Genomic DNA, 21,718 nt, shown 5'->3' on the forward strand with positions numbered 1-21,718 from the left:
AGGAATATCTGGACCATGGCCAATCAGAGGGTAGGTCCTCCCTCCACTATCATTGATTGGTTTAGACAACGATATGGGCCTAATGTGTGTCTGTTTTTGAATCACAGGGAGACTTTCAGAGATGCGGAGACTTTATTTTCCCTCCAACAGCTGGTCACACTGGTGCGACCTCTGATTATTTTAAGTCGCACCATTGAAAAATAAGGTCGCATTTGCAACCAAATTTGAATTTGGTGTTATTTATATGTGATCGACACAACAACTTGATTTGACAGGAATTCTCATTTTCTTATGAGAACATGGATATTTTGTACAAGTTGTTGACAGTTAGCACAATTCTTAGAAAACCAGGAGCAAAACATTACCAACAACCTATCAAATAATATTTTCTGCTTATCAAGCACTGTTTGTAATGTTGATAATGTCCTTACAGTGATGGATGAACTTCTGGAACTTCTGTCTGTGAGTGATACTGGGGAGCGAGCGGGTAAACATGGGGCATATAAGCGGAATCAGAGGATGTTTAGGAGAGTGTTAATAGATGTCTTTTAGATGGGATCTTAAATGGATGCCTGTCTGGAGGTGGGGTTAAGAGGGGCACCTTAAAGGATGAGGGCAGAGGGGCAGTGGCTCTAGCCACCGGGCAACCCCCTGTGCACAGCCCAGCTTCCGGTGCGCCTTCACTTTCCAATGCGAGACCCACTACCAAGGGGCCCAACAACCCGGTTAATTTGGGCCTCCATCCAGGCCATACAATCGCTGAAGGCGTGGGGAATCCTCTGATGTTCGACCCCCTAAAGAAACGAAAACCACCCATTAACAGTGTTGACATGCTACTATCGGCAACAAACATGATATATGTATATTCACAGATTGGCATTCAATAACAAAAAATCTAAGGATTTTAAAGAACAATTTCTCAAGGTTACAGTTCACAGTTTCGTCGCCGGCCCATTATGAACACTGGGATTCGTCTGTCAATAACAGCCAACCCAGAAAGACACAACATTCTTTTCACAGAAATTCAAATGCTACTAGAAAAAGTTGCAATACACTTTAAAAATCTAACTTGCAAAATGTTCTCCCTACAAGGAAAAATAATTAACTTGAACATAGCATTTATAGTTATAGGATTAAAATGATTGTTTTGCATGTACTGAACATAATTAGCCTAAACATGTTTCTAACAAAGATTATTTTGTTGACTGGAATAGTTTCTCAAGTTTTTGGCCAAAATGCGTCAGAAAGTTTGCCTAACTTACAAAACAGACTATAATTTTTCTTATTCTTCACAGAACCAGCAATATCGCAAGAGTTTGAAAATTCCCAAGATGCATTTTAGCATGTTTAATTCTGTTTCTTATTTTTTTTCCTTCAAAGATTAGTGTATTAGTTATTGCTGTATGTCTTGATGTGACAGCTGTATGTACAGTTCGAAGTGACCCTCTAAATCAGTGGTTCTCAACTCTGGCCCGCGAGATCCACTTTCCTGCCGAGTTTAGCACCAACTCTGATAAAACACCTGAAGAGGATAATCAGTGTCTTCAGGAACAGACGCGTTCAACTTAATGTTGAGCTGCGCAGATTGTTTGGTACATGGCATTAAAGTACCGCGAGAGTGATTCACAGCGTACCACGCAATCTGCAATTGAATCTCTTTTGCAGTACTTAAATGTCATACGATGATAGATTTGCGCAGCGCCGCATTAAGTTGAACGCGTTTTTTTGAAGACGCTGATTAGCTTGTTCAGGTGTTTTATTTCAGAGTTGGGGACAAACTCTGCAGGAAAATGGATCTCGCGGGCCAGAGTTGAGAACCACTGCTCTAAATTATCACTGGGTGTGTTTGTACACAATATTGGAGTCACTTCTGCAGCCATAATGACTGACATGATGATCAGAGCAACATTTTGGCTTCTCATGACTGTAAAGAAACATGAATGGTAGGCCTATAATTGTTGATCTATTGTTTTTGAACTGTAATTGAGAATGTCATATTACACATAAGAGACATTGTAACTGAGCAATAATTAGTAAAACCCAGTTGATAAAGGCAAAGAGACTTGTATGACATGGTGTATGTGAGTCAATGTGAATTTTTGTGAATTGAAGGTTGTTGAGATATATATACTGTGTGAGCTGACTGATGCTTCTTGAATTGTTTTAATTGTAGAGTCACCAGACCCATTCAGCGAGGAGCAACTCTTCAGGTAAACAGTAAACAAATATACACATTGAAGTGCTTTACAGAAATGAAGAATGTCAAACACGCCTAATAAGAACATTACACATGAGGAAGAATAGAAAACACAATCACAATTTTGTCCTTTTTTATTCAAGTGTAATTTACAATACAATATTTCCAAAAAAATTGGAATAAAAACATGATGGGATAAAGTAAAGTTGTGTTGAACTGTGGACTGTTTGTGTGTTTATAGTATCAACATTCTTTTAAGAGAGGTTGAATCAGAGAATGAAGGATGAGCTCTGTTATCTTAATACCACAATACGATTCCCTCTTATATAATTAAATTAAATTCACAATGTGTATTGTTCCAAAGCAGCTTTACAGGAGCAAATAAAAAAACAGAAAAACACAGAAATATATAACACAGCACAGTGCATGCTGTTTATAGAACAAGCAAGATCATTCTAATAAATAATATCTAAAAAAATAATAATAAATGAATGCAGTCTCCCAACACTGCCCTGCTATAAAACAAAAGCTTGAATTAAAATTGTGATTTTAATTCATGCCTTCTTTAATAACATGTATAAGATTATGTTTACAAATGATGAGCCAGTCAGAATTAAGTGTTCCATTGCACAATAGGTTAAGTTCACCCTGTCTGTCAGTGTTTATTTTAATATAATAACAGCCGACTGTACATTATGCCCTATGTAAATTATTAGTTTTGCGGTGTGGAAGTAATTATTTTACCCCTTTTCCAGTTCCTTATGGATTGACAAATCAAGGAATGACATGCTACTTGAATATTGTTCTGCAGACACTTTTCATGACAATAAAATATAGAAAACAACTGCTGAGGTGAGAAATAAACATTTTTTTCTTCATTCAGGGAACACAATATATCTTGTGCTTACTACACTGGCATTGATTCCACTGATTATAAACTTTGTTTTTAGCCTGAAAAAAGATGTCACTGGTGCACCCCCAGAGGAAGACATCTCAAAGACACTGGCTGAATTCTTCAAGGAACTTGAGGATAAACGACCATACATTGACACAAGAAAGATCATACAGGCTATGCACATCACAAATGGTTTGTATTTTTGAAAATATTATTAAGAAATCTATTATAAATATGGAAAAGAAAACTAAACATTGGCGCTTTTGATTTCTTAATGAACATTTTAAGCTAACTGAATGTAAGAGGGTCTATATTTATTGACCCTGATGGACAACATGTTAACAGTGTTTGAATCATTTCCTATTTCCTGTTGGATAATGGACAAACACTTTACGTGCTTATGAAATACGTGTAACCGATTTGTGATTTTCAACTAATGCTAAGATCATATATATTTATATTGTACAGACAATGAACAAAGCCACCGGGATTCTTCCCATACATGATGGCCTATGCAGTAGTGTTAACAAGCTGTGTAGGCTTATGAATTTTGCCTTTTAAAAGTTACTTCATATAGACACGTGCCTATTAATTTCTAATTCTACATCTCTTGCACAGTATCTAAATTTCATTTAAACTGGTGTCACCTCAAGGTCTTTTTATGCATAGCAGGCACATTCAAATTAACTAGTCAGCATGCAAAATGAGAAACTTCTGGATTTTTATTTTCGCCAATGTCCCTTTCATGGCTCCATATGATTCCCCCAAATCTATATTGATAGAAATTAAATAATAAAACAGCATCTGATAACAGGGTTAAAAGTGAAAACGGTGTTGCGTATTGTCAGACTTAACAAGCAGATTGCTGGGGTTTGTGACAGAATTATTGAAAGATTTAAAAAACAGTTATGAATGTTTCTGTAAAAAAATAAAACGTTAACTGGACCGTATAGGTTTTGCCACACACTTTGATGTCATTGGTATATAGATTGCTGTGTTAAGGATTAGGCTACAAATAAAGAATATTTATTATCAACTTATCATCACAAGAATATGCAGTTTTCGGTGGTAGGCCACATGAACATTAAGGCATTCAATATATATTTCAGATCTAGTGGATTTATAAGACAGGAAATGTGTAAGGTGCATGAAATAGAAATGCTCAAAGTAGTCTAAAACTACATCAAATGTGTACTTACAATTACAACACTTTATCGAAATGGCACCTAGTGGTTGTTTCCAAAAGAGAATCAGAGTTTTGCCTCTTTGTCGACTGTCGATTGCTCTTACTTACATTTCCGAATGTTACACTTGGTTATAGCCCAAATAAATCTATATGGGGAGGCTTCAGACCTGGAGCAGGCAGTTTTACGCCCCTGTTGTTCCTTATTTGTCCAGTGTGGACAAAGTTGAAAGACAACGACAAAATCAAATATTTGTAACCGTATCAAACTGTTAAAAAATATTTTTAACAAATCTCTTCAACATGGTTAAAGATATTTGGTAGTAAACATGTTTTTTTGTTGTTGTCTTGATGACTTTTGGCAAATATATACAGTAACCATGGCTTTAAGGGGTGATTCGCCGGAAATAAGTATTTTTCTTTATCTCTGGTGTGTTATAAATTCTCAATGCATGTATAAGGAATGTACAATTGCAAAAAATGTTGGAACAAAAGATGTATTTCATCTAGAAGTGAATTCTCACCCAGACCTGCCTGAAACGCCTCCTGTAATCACAACCCGCCGAAACTGACGTCAGTTCCTAACATGATTTGACTAAGACCTCCCTAATCTAAACGCAAGTAAGGTGGCCGGGCTTGTAAATCTCATTGTACTGCACTTTCCATGCAGTATTTGACCAATCACTGCTCACTAGTGAACTGGCCAATCATAGCACAGCTCACTTTTCAGAGCGACAAGCTTTGTAAATATCAGCACGTTTCAGAGAGGCGGAGCAAAGAGGAGATTCAAACATGCACAGTTTGTGGAAAATAGAGTGTTTTTTAACCTTAGATCGTGTATACAAATTACATTACATGTAAAGCAAACAATAATATTCCTTTAAGTTTGTCAAATGACCCCTTTAACTAGCGATATGCAGAAACGTTTAACAACTTTTTTGAAATCTACTATAATGGTCATAATACATAGCATACAGGAGACAATCGATTTGCAATTGCAACGGCAATTTAGTGTTTTTGTGAATTGAATATTAATAATACACACAGTTGGATTAGATGTACAGTAAAACAATAATATATAATCTTTAAATATATAAGCATAGTTATACACAAATATACAGAAGACTTGAGTGTTTATTGTGAATGTATAGGCATAAAACAGCCTCCCCCTTCTCAATAAAGAGGGAGCTGCAGAGATTACGTATTTTTGTATGCAAAACCTGTCTCATTAAACATAAATGATTACCAGCAAACAGATTTTAAAAGTTTGAAAGAATTGTCGGAGGCTTGGAGGTGGTGAAGTTGATATTGAGCGACGTAGCCTTTTTATAGCATTGTGTTAGCTTCTAGCTTGCCGATTGTATTTTGGCTTCAAAAGTAAAAAATGCTGTGTAAATTGGTAAAGATTATCTTGATAGACAAAACTTGTAAACATCATAAACCTTTGTTAATCACAGAGTTAATTTTTTGAGATGTTCGAAAAGTATTTTGGTCGAAGGAACCAGCGCGGCGCTTACTTCTGGGTTCGCCTACAAAAATACGTCTCTCCATTCTCAAGTCGAATTTTGTGTCCTGATATTGAGACCTGAATTATATTACCTGAAAGTGTTAATTTGAATAATGAAGACCTTAATTTCACAACCCACATTTTTAGAAAGGTGAATTCACAGAAATAGATTTTTAAATATTTAAATTAAGGACAATAAATTCAAGGTGAGAAATTTGGTAGCATTTTTATTCAAGTGCTGGTGATATAAATCTGATGCCATACAAAGCAACATTCAACATGTTTTAAGGCAAGTGAACCAAGCAAACGCTCAGCATAATGGTTCCCTCTTAAACCATCAATAAACCAAAAATCTTTATATACCAATAAATTAGAGTGCTAAACATTAGGAACACTCATTTCTCTTATTGTGCTTAATAAAGCATCAAATAACACATCAATTCCACATTTTTACCTCTTTGTCTGTGTCATACAAAGCATGCTTAGAAATCCTCTGCCCAATCATGTCTTTGTAACAGTAAATCTAACTTTTTGGTAAATTAAATAGTATATCAAAAATGCACAGACCTCAAAGCCTTGTGAATGTTACATAAAATCAGCGGCAGACTGGCCATCTGGCATACAGAGACTTTTCTAGCGGGTACACAAACTCATGCGCCGAAACGCTAACAAATTGGCCGTTTTACGCTAAAATCCAGATTAAAACATGGACATATTACACATGCAAATCAGACGCGTAGGCACGGAACTCAAACGTACACAAGCAAAGCTCTGCCACACTTTTCTGAGATGCCTCTCTCAGCATAACTGCTTTTGGCACCCCTGCTATACGCTGTAGTCATTTTCCAGTTCACTGCAAATTAAAGTCTTTGGCTTTTCTCTTTCAGTTCATGAGCAGCATGATGCAGCAGAATACCTGCAGATGATATTGCACAAAACTCCTGAGCCATCAAAGGTAAGTTTTGAATTTTTGTTTTATTTCAGAGTGTACAAATATTTTATTTCTTGATTTAAGCAATATTTTCCAAAACTCCTAGGTTTTTAAGGGTATCGTGGAAACTACTACAACATGCTTTACTTGCAATAATGCAAATAGGGCAAGAACAGAGTTTCTGTCTATACCCTTGTCAACTGATGACAAAGGGAAGAATGATGTGGTGAGTGTAAAATGTTGACTTCAAAATAGCCTGAAACTATTGTAACTATAACCACATGAGTGAAAACCTGTTAATGTTAAGAAATTATGTGAAATTAAATTTTGTTAAATTATACTATTATAATAAACATGGAGACAATGTCATTAACTTTAACAGAACAGAGCTTTGTTAGAGTACCAGGAAGTCCATATGATGTGTGGAGATGATCAACTTTACTGTGTTGAATGTGACTCACTGAGGGACATGGAAACTGTAAGTGATTTCTATAAAGTTTAGAATGATAGATCTGATAATTCAGTCCAACACATTTATTGTTATATTTATCATGGTTAAATCGGCAGGTCAATTTGTGAAATCCATATCTATTTAGAAAATGACCAAACGTCTCAGTACTGTTTTTTACGGAGCCGTTGAAGGGAAATTGGCGGGAAAAAAAAAGATTGGCCCAAAAAAAAGTTAAAGTATCTCGTGAGCACGCTAAAGTATCACGTGCGCACGCGAAAGTATCTCGTGAGCACGCGAAAGTATCTCGTGCGCACGAGAAACTTTTTGCGTGCTCACGAGTTAGTGTGTACCATGTTATGCATAAAAAGGCCTTTAGATGGCAACAGTTTAAATGAAAATGTAGATTCATTAGAAATGAATAGGTACGTCTATGCAGTTGGGAGGGGATATTTTAAAACGTCTGATGTAAAACATGCACAACGTGTATTTATAAATGAAGGCAGTTACTTTAAAAGGCTAAATTCATTACACAGCTTAGGGGCCAAATACTATTAATGCTTAGTCTATTATGTATGGGAAGAATCCCGGTTTGCCTTGTTCATGTCTGTATAAAATAAATAATTGTGTGATCGTGGATTCGTTGACGAATCGGTTATTTCATAAGCGCGTATAGTGTTTTTCCATTGTCCTACAGCGTTTGAACAACGCGCTGCAGGGTCGATCCACCTGCGCGCATAAAATGACAAGCTTGCATTACGATGTGTTAAATAAATGAAGCTTCAATAAGCTTTATATTGACGGTATAGATTATATTACATGTTATATCCATGCCATTTCTGTGTTGTGCGAATTATATGAAGTTTTAAAACAAATTAAACAGTTTTTAATTTAAATATATTTATTGTTAATGGTGCCATCTAAAGGCCTTTTTATGCATAACAGGCACACAAAACGTGCGCACGAGAAAGTCTTCTGTTTTTTTTCCGCCAATGTCCCTTCAACGGCTCCGTAGTTTTTAGCCATTTTAAAATAGTAACTTTTTTCTCAGGCAAACATCATTATAGAATGGCCAGATATTTTGATTCTGCAGCTGAAAAGATTTGAGGTCTTCGACTCCTGGTCAAGAGTTCCTTATCGGAAAAATGAATATAAAGATGATCTTGAGGTAAGAAATGGTCATTACATACATTATATATTATAAACATTATAACAACAAAGTTGTTGCCTGTTTTACTCAAACTGGTTTTATAAGCGCTGACTAACATAATTTGGAATCATATATTTGCATAATTGAAGTGAAACTGTTTTTAATAGGTAAAAAGACTTTGAGCATAAATGAGGTTTCTAAGTGATGAAGAATGTATAGCCGTTTTTAAAAGTAATATTTTGTTTGTTCTCCTAACTTTTTTAAACTGTAAAATGCAACCACTACTAAATAGAATTAAACTAGAAGCAGATTTAACATTACCTGCAAGATAAGTCAGAATATTGCAGCTGTCTGCGGTGTTACACAGTGTGCTCTCTCCTGAACAGATTAATTCTCAGAAGTATGAGCTGTATGTCATCATCAACCACCGCGGCTCACACAGTGGCGGTCATTATGATGCATTAATTAAAGACGAGACTGAAAACTGGTATCATTGCGATGATAAAAGAGTTGTAAAGGTATGTTTTTTTATTTGTTTGATATGTATATTTGTGTGCAGATATAATAAGCTGAATAAAACACATACTTACAGCCGTGGAAAATATTCTAATTAAAAGACCATTTTTTATTTATTTATTTTAAATAAGCATTTCTTTATGTATTGTGGGCATTTCAGTCCAGTGTCTGTTGAAGTTCAACAAAATCAACCCTCAGAAGTGACAAAAAGTCTGACAACACGACAAGATTATGATTAAACTATGATAAAAATCCAGGTTATCACATTAAAAGAAATATTTTTTGCCGTATTTGAGGTCTTAAAATATACAGAGCATCTTTTCAAAATTTAATACAAATTTATCGTCATTCTGCTACATATGGGGACATACAGTGGAACGAAATGTCATGCCTCATGGGACCACAGTGCTAAATAAATACAAACATACAACAGTAGGTTTGTTTGTGTATAGGTTTATTCTTGTTTTACTCCACTAAGTTACTGAGAGAGTGACTATAAATATACTACAGTCTATATGCAGATGCTACAAATAAATACTGTACATGTGCAAGGAGAACATTGTAAACATTGTAAGTCAGGCAGCTAGCTGGGGAACAGTGTAAGAGGATTAGAAGTAGAAGCATGTAAACATAGTACATATTATTGAGTCTTTTGTGAGATTACACACAGCACTCTGTGTGTGTGCGCGCTTGTGTGAAAAAGTGTGTAGTGCACGTAGGCGAAAGCGTGTTACTGGAGGTGGTTTTAAAGGCCCACATACCTGTGAGTGGCAAACACAGAATTGTACAAAAGGGGTTTGTATGGGGTATCACAGGGGTGCAGGTTGAGTTTAGAGCTCTCAAGCTTGGGCAAAACATGTTGATCATCTGGGAAAGCTCTGATACTCTGATACCATCTTCCTGATAGTAGGAGCTGGAAGAGACTATGCGAGGGTGGGTGGGGTTCTTCAAGATACTGTTGGCTTTGCTGGACCATCGAATGAGGAAATGTCCAGAATGGAGGTGAAGGCACAGATGATCTTTTCAGTTGTGTTTCACTGACCTCTGGAGGGTCTTGCAGTGTGCTGCACTAAAGTGAAAGTGAAACTGAACTATTTGTCAGATATGGTGACCCATACCCGAAATGTGACCTCTGCATTTAACCCATCCAGTGATTAGTGAGCACAAACACAGCAAGTGGTGAAAACACGTACACCCGGAGCAGTGGGCAGCTATCACATCGTAACCTGGCCGGCCCTGAGGATCGAACCGGCAACCTTCTGGTCACAAGTCCGACTCTCTAGCCATTAGGCCACGATTGCCCCTACAGTTCCCCTACAGTTCACAACTTGTGAATTATGTTGTAAGTTCACAACTGCACAACTTGATGATGTGGATGGAGCTTAACTTGGCAGTGAAGTCATGGATCATAGGGTTGTAGAGCAGCAGGCGAAGCACACAGCCTTATTGGGAACCCGTGCTCTGTGTGATAGTGCTTGAGGTGTTGAGGACAACACGGACTGGCTAAGGTCTTCCGGTTAGAAAGTCCAGGATCCAATTATAGATGAAATTGTGAAGGTTATGTTTATTAGTGACCTGTTATTTTGACCTGTCTCTCCAATTTTCACTTTCTGCAAATAAATGTAAATAGAAACTAAAATTTTATTTTAAAAATAAATGTTGAAACATATTGATAAAAATATTGTTGGATACTTCACAGAATGAAACACAAATCATTTTACCTGACACACCTAGAAAAAGTCCATTTTAAAATCAGAAAAACGGTCCATGAATTTAAAAATTTTCTGCGGCTGTATTAAAACATTAGGATGATTTTTTTTTCTGTCTGATGATTCATTTAACAAGCCATTACTTTTCATCTAGTGTTCTTCAAAAACCAACAAGCTGTTTGAGGACAGGTAGTGTTTTTACAATATAATTCACAAACCATTAGTGCATCCTCACAAATGTAAAGATTCATAAACAACCCTTACAAAGTTGTGCCTTCACATAGAAAGGACAGTCTGTCTATTATGTATTTGGAGAATTTGTGTAAATACATGCAAAGTACTTTTCAATGTTTTTATGGACACCTCTTTTTACACAGATGTATGTCAGCATATCTGCTGTTTTACAGAAGACGTAAGTATTTTTATTCTGTACTACATTCCAACTGAAATATACATTTCTTTGATCAAGTGTGCAGGTGTTACCGAGATAAAATTCACAGTAAACTTTCAAAGTGTTAAATGGCATAATTGTAAATACAAATGTGACACTGGGCAACAAAACCAAATTTTTCTAAATTGAGATTTAGAAATCATCTGAATGCTCAATAAATACGCTTTCCATTGGTGTGTGGTTTGTTAGTATAGGAAGATATTCAATACATACAGTAAGGGATAATGTACAGGCAGCCGGTTGTTATGGCAGACTTATTTCACGGCTCATTATTTGAATGCTTGATTCTGATTGGCCAGACGCGACATTCCAAGGGTTGTTATGTAAGGGATAACGTACTGGCAGCCGGTTGTTATCACAGACATAATCCCCGGACAGTGTGATCAAGACAAAAAGTATTTTAAATACAAAAGTATTTAAAGTACATACAAACTCTAGATTTTCGTCATAAAAAACACCAAAGATATCATCGATATATCTATACCAATTGATGACCTTTGAACAGAAGGGATTAAGTTTACTGTTGTATACATAACAATGTCCAAACAAAACCATGAATAGATATATAAGTATAATAAGGGGCAAATATAGACCCCCAATTATGTGCCATTCACTTAAATAATGATATTTCAAGATGTGGTGAAGCCATCTCCATCAGGAATTCTGAAGTTGAAAGGTCTCACAAGGTCTCGAAAGAGAATGTCTGAGGGCACTTAGATCATTTTCATGGGACATGTTGGTTTACACACTCCATCCAGGGTGTATCCTGCCTTGATGCCCGATGGATCCTGAGATAGGCACAGGCTCCCCGTGGACCCGAGGTAGTTCGGATAAGCGGTAGAAAATGGAATGGAAAGTTGGTTTACAAACCTGTTATGTACAAAGCAAACAATAAAGAATCATCAGGTAATCATGTAGTTCCGAAATTTTGTGAATAAAATCTGTTGAATCTCTTTTTTATGATGGTAATTCTTGAATAAATGAGTTGAAAAGTCTACATATCGTTATAAGGTAGATAAAAGAGAGTTTGACAACAATGGGTCGTCCTGGAAGGTCAGAGAAGTTCTTTTGAATCTTAGGAAGAGAATATTAGACAGGTCTAATTGGATATCAACAGGGGTGTAGCCAGAACATTTTTTTTAAAGGTGGCCAGGTAAGACCCAGTAATTTTAATAGGGTGACCAAAAAAATCCTTTTTAAATCAAGAAAAATCTAAAACCTTGTTCTTTGCAAGACTACAACTGAATTATATAAATCAAATGATATCATTGCATTTCTACAAAATATTAGTACACAGACAGTACACTGTCACTTAGCGGTTAGCAGCTTTTCAGCTATAGCGCTCGGACTGTTTGCGTCAGCGTATGACATCATATTAACACGAGAGTACTGTTCTCGCATTACTTTCAGTGTATACGTTAAGTGATCTGCGCAGGACTCCGTAAAACTCTGACACATCATAACACTGCTTCGCACAACAGAGATGGCCAGATAGGTGGCCATCCATCATTCAGCGGTAGCCGTGGCCACCGTGTAGCTACGCCCCTGGATATCAACAATATTAAAAATTAATTCTGACTTAGTTTTCCATCCTTGTGTTTTGCATTATTTAGGAAAGACAATATTTCAGATGATTAACACTCGTAGGGTCAATAGGAAGCTTACTATAAAAACTCTTTGTTATTGAAAGAATTTCTTGCTGATACTGAATTGTATCCTGGACAACAATCGACCCTCCTTCATCGGCAGGTTTAATGAAAATACTTGGATAATTGATTAGATCAGTCAAAGCTTTTTTCTCATCAAAAGAAAGATTGTGAGAGAATTTTGTACTGGAGTGTGAACAAGTTTTCATCACATCTTGCTCTACCATCTATCAAAAGTGTGAATTGTATGGTTAGAAACCTTCGGGCAAAAAAGTGCTTTTACGTCTAAAGATTTTTGTCAGATGAATCAGAAGTGAAATATCAGAACAGAAATATATAAACTTAATCTGACTTTACAAGCTGGGTGAAATTCAAAAGTAGATTTCAACAACCGGGTGAGTCAGCAGAGTTCTTTATCACGGACATGTATAAGCTTGCGGAACACTGCAGATATGGCGATCTCCACGAGGAAATATTCAAAGACCGTATTGTAGTGGGCATAAGAGATGCAAAACTCTCAGAGAGACTGCAATTAGATCCAAACCTGACACTGGATAAAACCGTGATGCAGGTCAAACAAAACAAAGAGATAAAACGTCAACAACCTGTAATCAGATGAGATAAAAGTGAGCTAAAAGAAGTCAACCTAGATGCAGGAATGGCAACGAGAAAAACTAAAGCAAAAATAAGTTCACAGAGAAGGTTTCATACAGCTCAGAAAACACAACAAATGAGTTTCTGTAAAAGATGTGGGAAAAGCCCCCAGCACCCATGGAAGATGTGTCCAGCGGGTTTTCACAGGTCACAAATGTTTACATGCTGATCAATAATGCTAATGCTAAATGTAGATAAAAACGTTGCGGTTTATAAAATATCACATATCTGGACGAAAGGTTGGAGACAACAGCAAACAGATAAACAGACTGAACGATACAAATACTTTAAAATTGCTGCATTTTGTTTAGTGTTGTGTGTCCATTTACCTGCTCTGCGTGTCTATACTACTGTTGTTTAAAACATATCTGCTGCTTTTCATTCTGCGTGTCACTGGCTGGAGAGAAGCAGCTCGCGCGGAGTGGAAAGGGTTTAAAATAAAGTGCTTTTGTGCTAGATAAAGATATAATAGGATGTATATATATATATGATTTAAACAGAAATAGTCAAAATGTCTCGCGGTCCGGATGGAACGAAGCAAAGGTCTTGATCCTGCCCTCGGTCTCCCTGTTGAGGATGGCTGCTCTAAAGTATCAGCGCCACTGATTGGCAGTCGGAACTGGTGCTTAACAAAAATAGCCAATATATCTCCATGGAACATGATCTTACATATTATCTTGATGAATTTTTGGCATAAAGAAAAATCTATAATTTTGACCCATACAATGTGCTGTTGGCTATTGCCACTAATATTCCTGTCACAAATGTGTTTGTCAGATGAAGAAGATGAAGAGCCAAAGAAGCAAACTGTCACTACAGATGGCAAAAGGTGGGAGGATCTTCTTCTCTATTTTTCATCAGTCACCAAAAATGTACAGACATATACATTCACTACTTTTATTTGAAGCCAAGTTCATGTTGTGTAAACAGGGTAGATACACACCTATTTCAGGGCTGTCATTTACTGATCACTCACACAGACCTCAGTCTTTGTAACTTTTGTTTGTAAGGTTTACCAAAAACTGAGCAGAACCTATGCTGAGCAATCAAGTCAAATTAAGTGATTCTATAATCCTTAAATAATACAAAAAATGCCTCTTGCACAAGACAGGGAATTTGGCATATTTTTGTACAAATCTATTTCTAAAAATAAGAAAATCAAATATAGCTGCAAGCAGCAATGACAGGCCCTACTACCACTCCCTAATACCACTCTCAGAATACAAAAATAAACAACAGTAGGCAAAGCAATTAAAGGGATAGTTCACTACTGTATGCGGACACAATCTACAGAAAGGGAAAATGGTTTCCACCGTTGTTCAGGCCCTTATTAAATGTATCATCCACACCCCAACAACTAGATTTTACTGTCATCTGATAGTTCTGTTAAAAGTAAAAAAAGTTTTTTTTTACATACAGAGAGAACAATCAGAAACCAAACAAGATGAAGACGACACCTGAAGAGCAGGATATGGTAAAAAATATAATTTATATACATACAAATATACATAAAGTGACCTGTTACAACTATTTACCACCATTTTTCTCTTAAGATGTGTTGTTGGTGATCTGGTGACAGATAGTTAGTGTTAACTACAGTAAACCTGTAAAAAACAAGCATCACAGTTATATATGGAGGCAATGATACTGTATTATGACTCCTGTATGACATATCGCATATTGCTCGCGAAACTCTTTGTATGTCACTTGGATAAAATCATAAATGTATAAATGATAAATGTAAATGATACAATTGTCGGACTCATTACCCTTGTGAAAAAATAAATATACTTAAATGTATTTCAAATACATTTAGTTCATGCCAAGTATACTGCAAATCCATTTACGATTTATTTACGTAATAAAATTACATGTGATTGTACATTTCTGCAGAAGTAGTGCTAAGGTACAATTTAATATTAAAGAAAAGACTGAAATTATAAAAGAATCATACAATCATTCTGAAGAGTAACATTAAAACACATTTTAGGCTTAATATTAAGAATTGTGCATTCAGTAGTACTCAAAATAAAGTTTACTTATAATTCAATATCAATAAGTCTTAAGCAATATGTCAGTTAATACATGTTAATACATTCAAACCATACTTAGCAGGTGTAGGATCTGGTCAAGGAGCAAAGGTTACCATTTGTGTCGTAAAACCCCATGAGCCTATACACATATATCTCCACATTGTATGCTTGTCCCCATGTTATTCTGCCTCACCTATAACCTCAAGGGCATGTGTGCTTGGTTGTTTTCTCTTTATATTTACTTTCTTGTACAAACTACAGGTCAATGTATTTATAATCCCTTCATGTTTCATTTCTAAATGTTTTCCTCTTCATTCCTTAAAAGATGGTGTATAGCACAGTAATGTATTTTATACCATACTCATTTTATCTTATTCTAAGAGTATTACAGCTCCAAACTTCTAGGCTACAATAAATTCAAATGAGCTAGTAAGCCGGACAAAGAAAGATGTTTTTGCGCCCAAAATCATCTCATCACATTGGATTGCCAACCTTCGAGGGGCATGACGCCCCAAGGCTTAAAACATCTGTCCACGGAGGAAACCATGCTCGATTGTGATTGGCCAGCACCCTTTAAGCAAAAATTTACACTAACATTTATGCATTTGGCAGACGCTTTTATCCAAAGCGACTTACATTGCTTTTATCTTATACATTTTACATAGGTATTTGCAATCCCCTGGGATCGAACCCACGTTGTTAACGCATTGCTCTTACCACTGAGCTACCGGAAAGCTATAAATTAAATCAGACGTTGGGGAAAGCGGCGGCGGAGAAGAGAAGTGGTGGTTGGCAACACTGCCTGAGACTGAAGCTAGGATGGCAGGAAGCTGAATGTCCAGAAGTGATGGCGGGGGAAATGTAGTAAACAAGAATAGTAAATGGACTTTAGTAGAAAGAGAGAAAGAAGGAAAGATTGGAGTCAAACATCGGGAACTGAAAGCGAGAGAGAAGATAGTCAATCTAGAAGAACGAAGGAGGAGAATAAGGAAATGGTAAATACTTCAAAGGAAGTAAATGTCTAAAAATCTGTTAAAACTTACAAAAGCATTGAGAGACGGTCATTAAGAGTGCAAAAATGCTACGAGAAAGTAGACTGATTTTCTTTTGTAAGGATAGTAAGCAATAGGGATGAGCCAGATACTCGGCTGAAACGAGTATCTGGTACGGATAAAGCACTTTCGCCGAGTACGAGTATCATACGAGTCAATATCTGTGCTCGGATTGAATAAAAATCCTCATTGGGTAGCTGACTGTGTCTGCGTTCTGTGATAGTCACAGCGCCCCTCCCCTACACACATACAGATGTATTGTGTTGCTGACTGTGTGCTCTCTCTCTCTCTGTCTCTTTCTCAGTCACTCAGGTTCGCTCGTCTTTTCCGTTAACGTTTAGGTCTCTTCAGCTTCAGGTTTGTTTTTATTTCGGTTTGAAGTACTTACTTACTATCCAGTAGAGTTTTGATAAACGTGGGGTTTGTTCAGACGTGGTGCATGGTAGAATGCGACTCGCGTTGAGTCTCTGCCTGTCTGAGTTTTTTTATTTTTTAAACCGTCAGCTGGCTCTAACCAGTTTTTAATTAAAAGTTTAAAAAAATAAAGCTACGTTGCAATAAATACAACAATTTCTGATCAACCCATATCAATTGCATGCTTAAAATAACATACCGGTTAAAGCCCCGCCCATCTCAAGACAACCCAACCCACTTCCGGGTTAAATCCCGCCCACTTCCGGGTTAGGCCCCGCCCAGTCCAAGTGCAGATACGGATACAGATAATTCATATGGTTAACAGATACAGATACAGATACAGATAATGCTGTACTCGCTCATCCCTAGTAAGCAACAGAAAGTTGCTTTAGGAATTAAAACTTTACTTAGACAAAAAGTGACGTTGATAACTTTTATCAAGCATGGTGTGACATTTCGGGAGATAAGTGTAAATGAAAAACTCGAGTCAGTGGTTGTAGAGGTAAAAGCAGAGCATCGCAATATTAGTATTATCAATTATTATAATCCCTGTAAAAGGTTAAGTAAAGATTTGTTTAAAGAAGTAAGGGGAGAAGGTAAGTGTAATTGTTTTGTGTGGAGACTTTAATGTACTTTACGGAGAAGTGCAAAAAAATTATTTAATGGGAATGTGGTTGAAGAAATATTAGATGAGAATGATCATGTTTGTTTTAATGATGGTACTGCTACAAGGATGGATGTAGCCAGGGGGAGCCAATAATCATTAGATCCAACAATTGTATCCAGTGGGTTAGCTGGGAAATGCCAGTGGGAAGTTTGTGATCAGAGTGGTATGGGCAGTGATCATTATCTTATCAAATGTAGTATTGGGATGGAAATGGATGAATGTCGTGAGGAGTACATGCATAGGTGGAGATTTAAAAAGGCAAATTGGGAAGAGTTCGAAAAGTTATGTGAAACCAAAATGGCAGGCATGGAAGTAAAAGTAGAGTATAGACTAGCTGAATAATAAAATAAATATGATTCTTTGTGGTACATTTTATGAAATTATAGGGAAAATAAAAATGTCAGGAAGATAAAGGCTGTACCCTAGTGGACAGATGAATGTAGTGAACTAATTAAAATTAGAAATAAAGCATTAAAAAAAGTGAAATTAACATTTATTTGATGACTTAATAGCATATAAAAGAGCACAGGCAGTTGTGAGAAGAGTAATTAGTGTAAATAAAAGAAATTACTGGAGGAATTTTTGTGATGAAATTGGCTTCAAGGTTTCAACAAAGCTAGACCACTACCTGTTGAGAGTTTTAATTTTTTTCTCTTTTGTCTGTCAAGTATACACAGAAGAGATGGGTTTTGAGTAGGTTTTTTAATGTTGTGAGAGATGTGGTTGACAGGACCGAGTTGGGAAGAATGTTCCACCAGGAATGAGTTGTGAATGAGAATGAGCGGGAAAGCGATTTACTGCCCTTATGGGAAGGCAATACAAGACGCCACTGGTTTGCTAAACTCAGGGATCTTGATGGGGTGAAGGAGTGCAGAAGGGTTTAAAAGTAAGCCGGTGCAGATCCAGTGATAGTCCTGTAGGCAATCATTAGTGACTTGATTCTGATACAGAGTTCAACCGTTACCCAGTGGAGGGAGATGAAAGGGGTGTCACATGAGCCCTTCTGGGCTGTTGGAAGACGAGACGTGCTGCTGCGTTCTGAACCTGCTGGAGCTGTTTGATAGCCTTTGCAGGAGGATCAGCAAGGAGAGCATTGCAGTAGTCCAAGCTTGAGATTTGCAGGGCCTGGACAAGGAGTTGTGCCACATGCTCAGTGAGATAGGGTCAAATCTTTCTAATTTTGAATAAGGCATATTGGCATGAACGCGTTGTCTTTGCAATGTGATCATTGAAGGACAGCTGTTCATCAAATATGACTCTGAGGTTCCCGGCTGTTTTGGAAGGAGTGACTGTGGTATTGCCAAGATGGATGGTGAGATTGTGTTGCACCTCGGGGTGAGCCGGAAACACAAGTAGTTCTGTCTTGGCAGGGTTCAGCTGGAGGGTATGCCCTTTCATCCAGGCTGAGATGTCCTCGAGGCAGGCTGTAATGCTAGCTGCTACAGTAGTATCGTCTGGGTGAAACGAGATGTAGATCTGGGTGTCATCCTCATAACAGTTATACAAGAAGCCATGTGCCCGTATAAATGGATAAAGGTGTCCCAGCTTTACTTAAAGTAGATAGGTGTGTCATAACCAATGAAGAAAAGGCGGAGGAGCTAGCAGAACCTTTTGTAAAGAGTAATAGTAACAGTTACATATCAGAAGATATGAGAATCCAGAGACACCAGAGTATGAGTGAGAATCCTAATACACAGATCCAAAGAATGCCCGACGGTGACGTATGATGATTTTACCATTAATGAGTTGAAACAGGCACTGCAAGAGGTTAGGCAAACATCCCCTGGGAAAGACGATATCTTTTATGAAATGATAACTTTAGATGTGTCCCTTGGTGTTATTGTACAGGTTTTCAAAAAGGTATGGGAACTAGGTAATCTAGCAACTTCAACAACTTACAGACAAGATGACGGATATTGAGGATAGAAGCAGGAGAAACAATGTTCGACTTGTCGGGCTGCCAGAAGGTGCAGAGGGCTCCGACGCAGCTGGTTTCCTCAGAGCTAACCTCTCCAAATGGATACCATCCCTCAGAGGCCGAGACATCGAGATCGACCGAGCTCATCGTATGTATGATGGAAGGAAAAATAACCCAGGACGGCCACGAACTCTTATCTTTCGGGCTCTGAGATGGCAGGACAGATCGGAGATCCTTAAAGGTGCTCGACAGGCGTACCCGGTTAAATACGCACAGGACAATGTCACGCTTCTGTTGTTCCCCGACTTTAGTCCAACTACAACGGCTAAGAGAAAGAGTTTTAATCCAATCCTGAAAAAGATGACAGCACAGGGTCTACGGCCCTTCCTCGTCTATCCGGCGGCACTCAAGCTGCAATACAATGGAAAGAATATGATGTTTGATCTTCCTCAAAAAGCAGAAGATTTTGTCAGCTCACTGGCACAGACACGGAAGACTTATGCTGAAGCTCTCCAAAGTAACGGGATCACCACGGCTACCATTACAACATCTAACGTCAGGGCTCGTGGCGATCTTAGCCGCGCGGGTGAAGACAACGATGGGAGAAACATGGATATCTGATTAAGACACATGGATACCGGCTAACTTCCTGCTGGGATATTGGATGTTATTTTTCCTCACAAATTACAGTCCGTTGACTGGTAAGACTAACAACTTCCTTGGGCTAATAAGAGTATGTTCGATACTTTACGAAAATTTGCGTTAGCGGACCTGGGATATGGCTAGCGTTGTAGTGGATCGGCCACGTATCCGAAATGTTTTGAGTTCATACAGACCTACATGTTTGTTGATGTGCGGTCTGATTTGGTTTGTGTATATAGTTATCTGTCTTTTTTTTCTTTTTATTCTTTTACTTAAGATTACCCTTTGCAACAGACACCACTGCCCCAATCATTTATGTTTAATCTTCTTTAAAATGAATTTCTCTATGGACGAATTACTATATAGTGTATAAAATAACACTCAGGTATTATTTTACTGTTTTGTTTATGTATTCTCTTCAATAAGACCTAACATAATGCTGTTAATGTACAATGGATAGTTTGAATATTCTATCACTGAACGTGAACGGCCTAAACTCTTCAATCAAACGTACCCGAATATTAGAATACCTACACCGCAATTCTGTATCTTGTGCCCTTATACAGGAGACACATCTAAAACAATGTGATGTAGCTCGTTTTCAGAACAAGCATTATAAATTGGCTGCTTTTTCCTGCGCCCTTAATAAGACCAAAGGTGTGCTTATCTTGGTCAATAGAAAGTTGCACTGAACTATTGAACATACAGGGAGTGATGAGGGTAGATTGGTCTTTATCCGTCTTAAACTGTATAATGAAAGGATATCATTGGCATCTATTTACTCCCCAAATGAGACCGATAATGCGTTTTTCACAAAAATCTCCAATACCTTACTAATTGATATCGATTGCTCTTTAGTGGTGGGAGGTGACTTTAACGCTGTTTTAGATCCTACATTAGACAAATCTTGCCCAGATGCAACAACTAATCCATCGTCCAAGTTATTGAATAAATTCATTCAACAACTCAACATAATTGATATATGGCGAACTCAAAACACAGCGCGTAAGGAATTCACTTTTTTTTCTAATAGGCATAAAACTTTCTCGAGGATAGACTATAATTTCTAAGCCCAGCCTTAATTTCATCTAACTCTTCTATTTCTATATTACCAATTTTAGTCTCTGATCATTCGGCTGTGTAATGTAAAATCCATCTTTCCAGTAATAGGGCCAGTGGCGGTTTTAGGCACGGGCGAACCGGGCAGCCGCCCGGGGCGCCAAATTTTCACGACACGTGGGGGGCGGCACAAGCACTTGAAAAAGAAAAATAATCCGCGCCGCAAAGCAGGTTTCTATTATGTATAATATAACTGTCTGTGTGGGGAATTGGTAAATCGCCGCCCCTGCTTGCTGAGAAGCGCAGAAGCTGTGTGAAAACTGTAAAGGGGAGGGGCTGATCCCCTGATGGACAGTTCACCTCTCCCAAATGGAGCGGACAAGGAGGGGGGCCCATTTAGTGGGCTAAAATCAGTCACACCTTGACTTTCTTCTAAATAACGCACATTTCATTCATAATTTTAAAGCACAGGCCTATTTTTCCACGTTTTTTTCTGCATTGTGTGTGAAATGGCTAATAAAAAAGTTAATCCAAAACGATTATGTGGAGGTGAAGTGGTTTAGTCTTGATTGTCGAGTGCCAGATAAACATGAAAGCGATGGAGAGAAAAAGGTTTAAGCCGTCAGGTTTATGTTGGGCCCTGTAA

General features: G+C 37.5%; 1 protein-coding gene across 4 annotated transcripts in view; it reads left to right on the forward strand.

Moving 5' to 3' along the window:
- LOC130414018 (stonustoxin subunit beta-like) overlaps nucleotides 1-21,718 on the forward strand; it is a 54,312-nt gene that overhangs the window by 12,970 nt on the left and 19,624 nt on the right. For 3 of the 4 annotated variants that reach the window (XM_056739619.1, XM_056739621.1, XM_056739620.1), the window contains 12 exons: nucleotides 2,174-2,210; nucleotides 2,953-3,049; nucleotides 3,148-3,284; nucleotides 6,670-6,737; nucleotides 6,820-6,939; nucleotides 7,096-7,191; nucleotides 8,213-8,329; nucleotides 8,698-8,829; nucleotides 10,691-10,725; nucleotides 10,914-10,948; nucleotides 14,065-14,116; nucleotides 14,707-14,761. In XM_056739619.1, the coding sequence (XP_056595597.1) occupies nucleotides 2,174-2,210; nucleotides 2,953-3,049; nucleotides 3,148-3,284; nucleotides 6,670-6,737; nucleotides 6,820-6,939; nucleotides 7,096-7,191; nucleotides 8,213-8,329; nucleotides 8,698-8,829; nucleotides 10,691-10,725; nucleotides 10,914-10,948; nucleotides 14,065-14,116; nucleotides 14,707-14,761 (981 nt within the window). Of the gene's footprint in view, nucleotides 1-2,173; nucleotides 2,211-2,952; nucleotides 3,050-3,147; nucleotides 3,285-6,669; nucleotides 6,738-6,819; nucleotides 6,940-7,095; nucleotides 7,192-8,212; nucleotides 8,330-8,697; nucleotides 8,830-10,690; nucleotides 10,726-10,913; nucleotides 10,949-14,064; nucleotides 14,117-14,706; nucleotides 14,762-19,301; nucleotides 21,571-21,718 lie in introns of those variants that run through there. The other variant, XM_056739623.1, reaches the window with a different exon arrangement.

The sequence above is a fragment of the Triplophysa dalaica genome, chromosome 24 (genome assembly GCF_015846415.1).
Source record: "Triplophysa dalaica isolate WHDGS20190420 chromosome 24, ASM1584641v1, whole genome shotgun sequence".
Classification (NCBI taxonomy): Eukaryota; Metazoa; Chordata; class Actinopteri; order Cypriniformes; family Nemacheilidae; genus Triplophysa; species Triplophysa dalaica.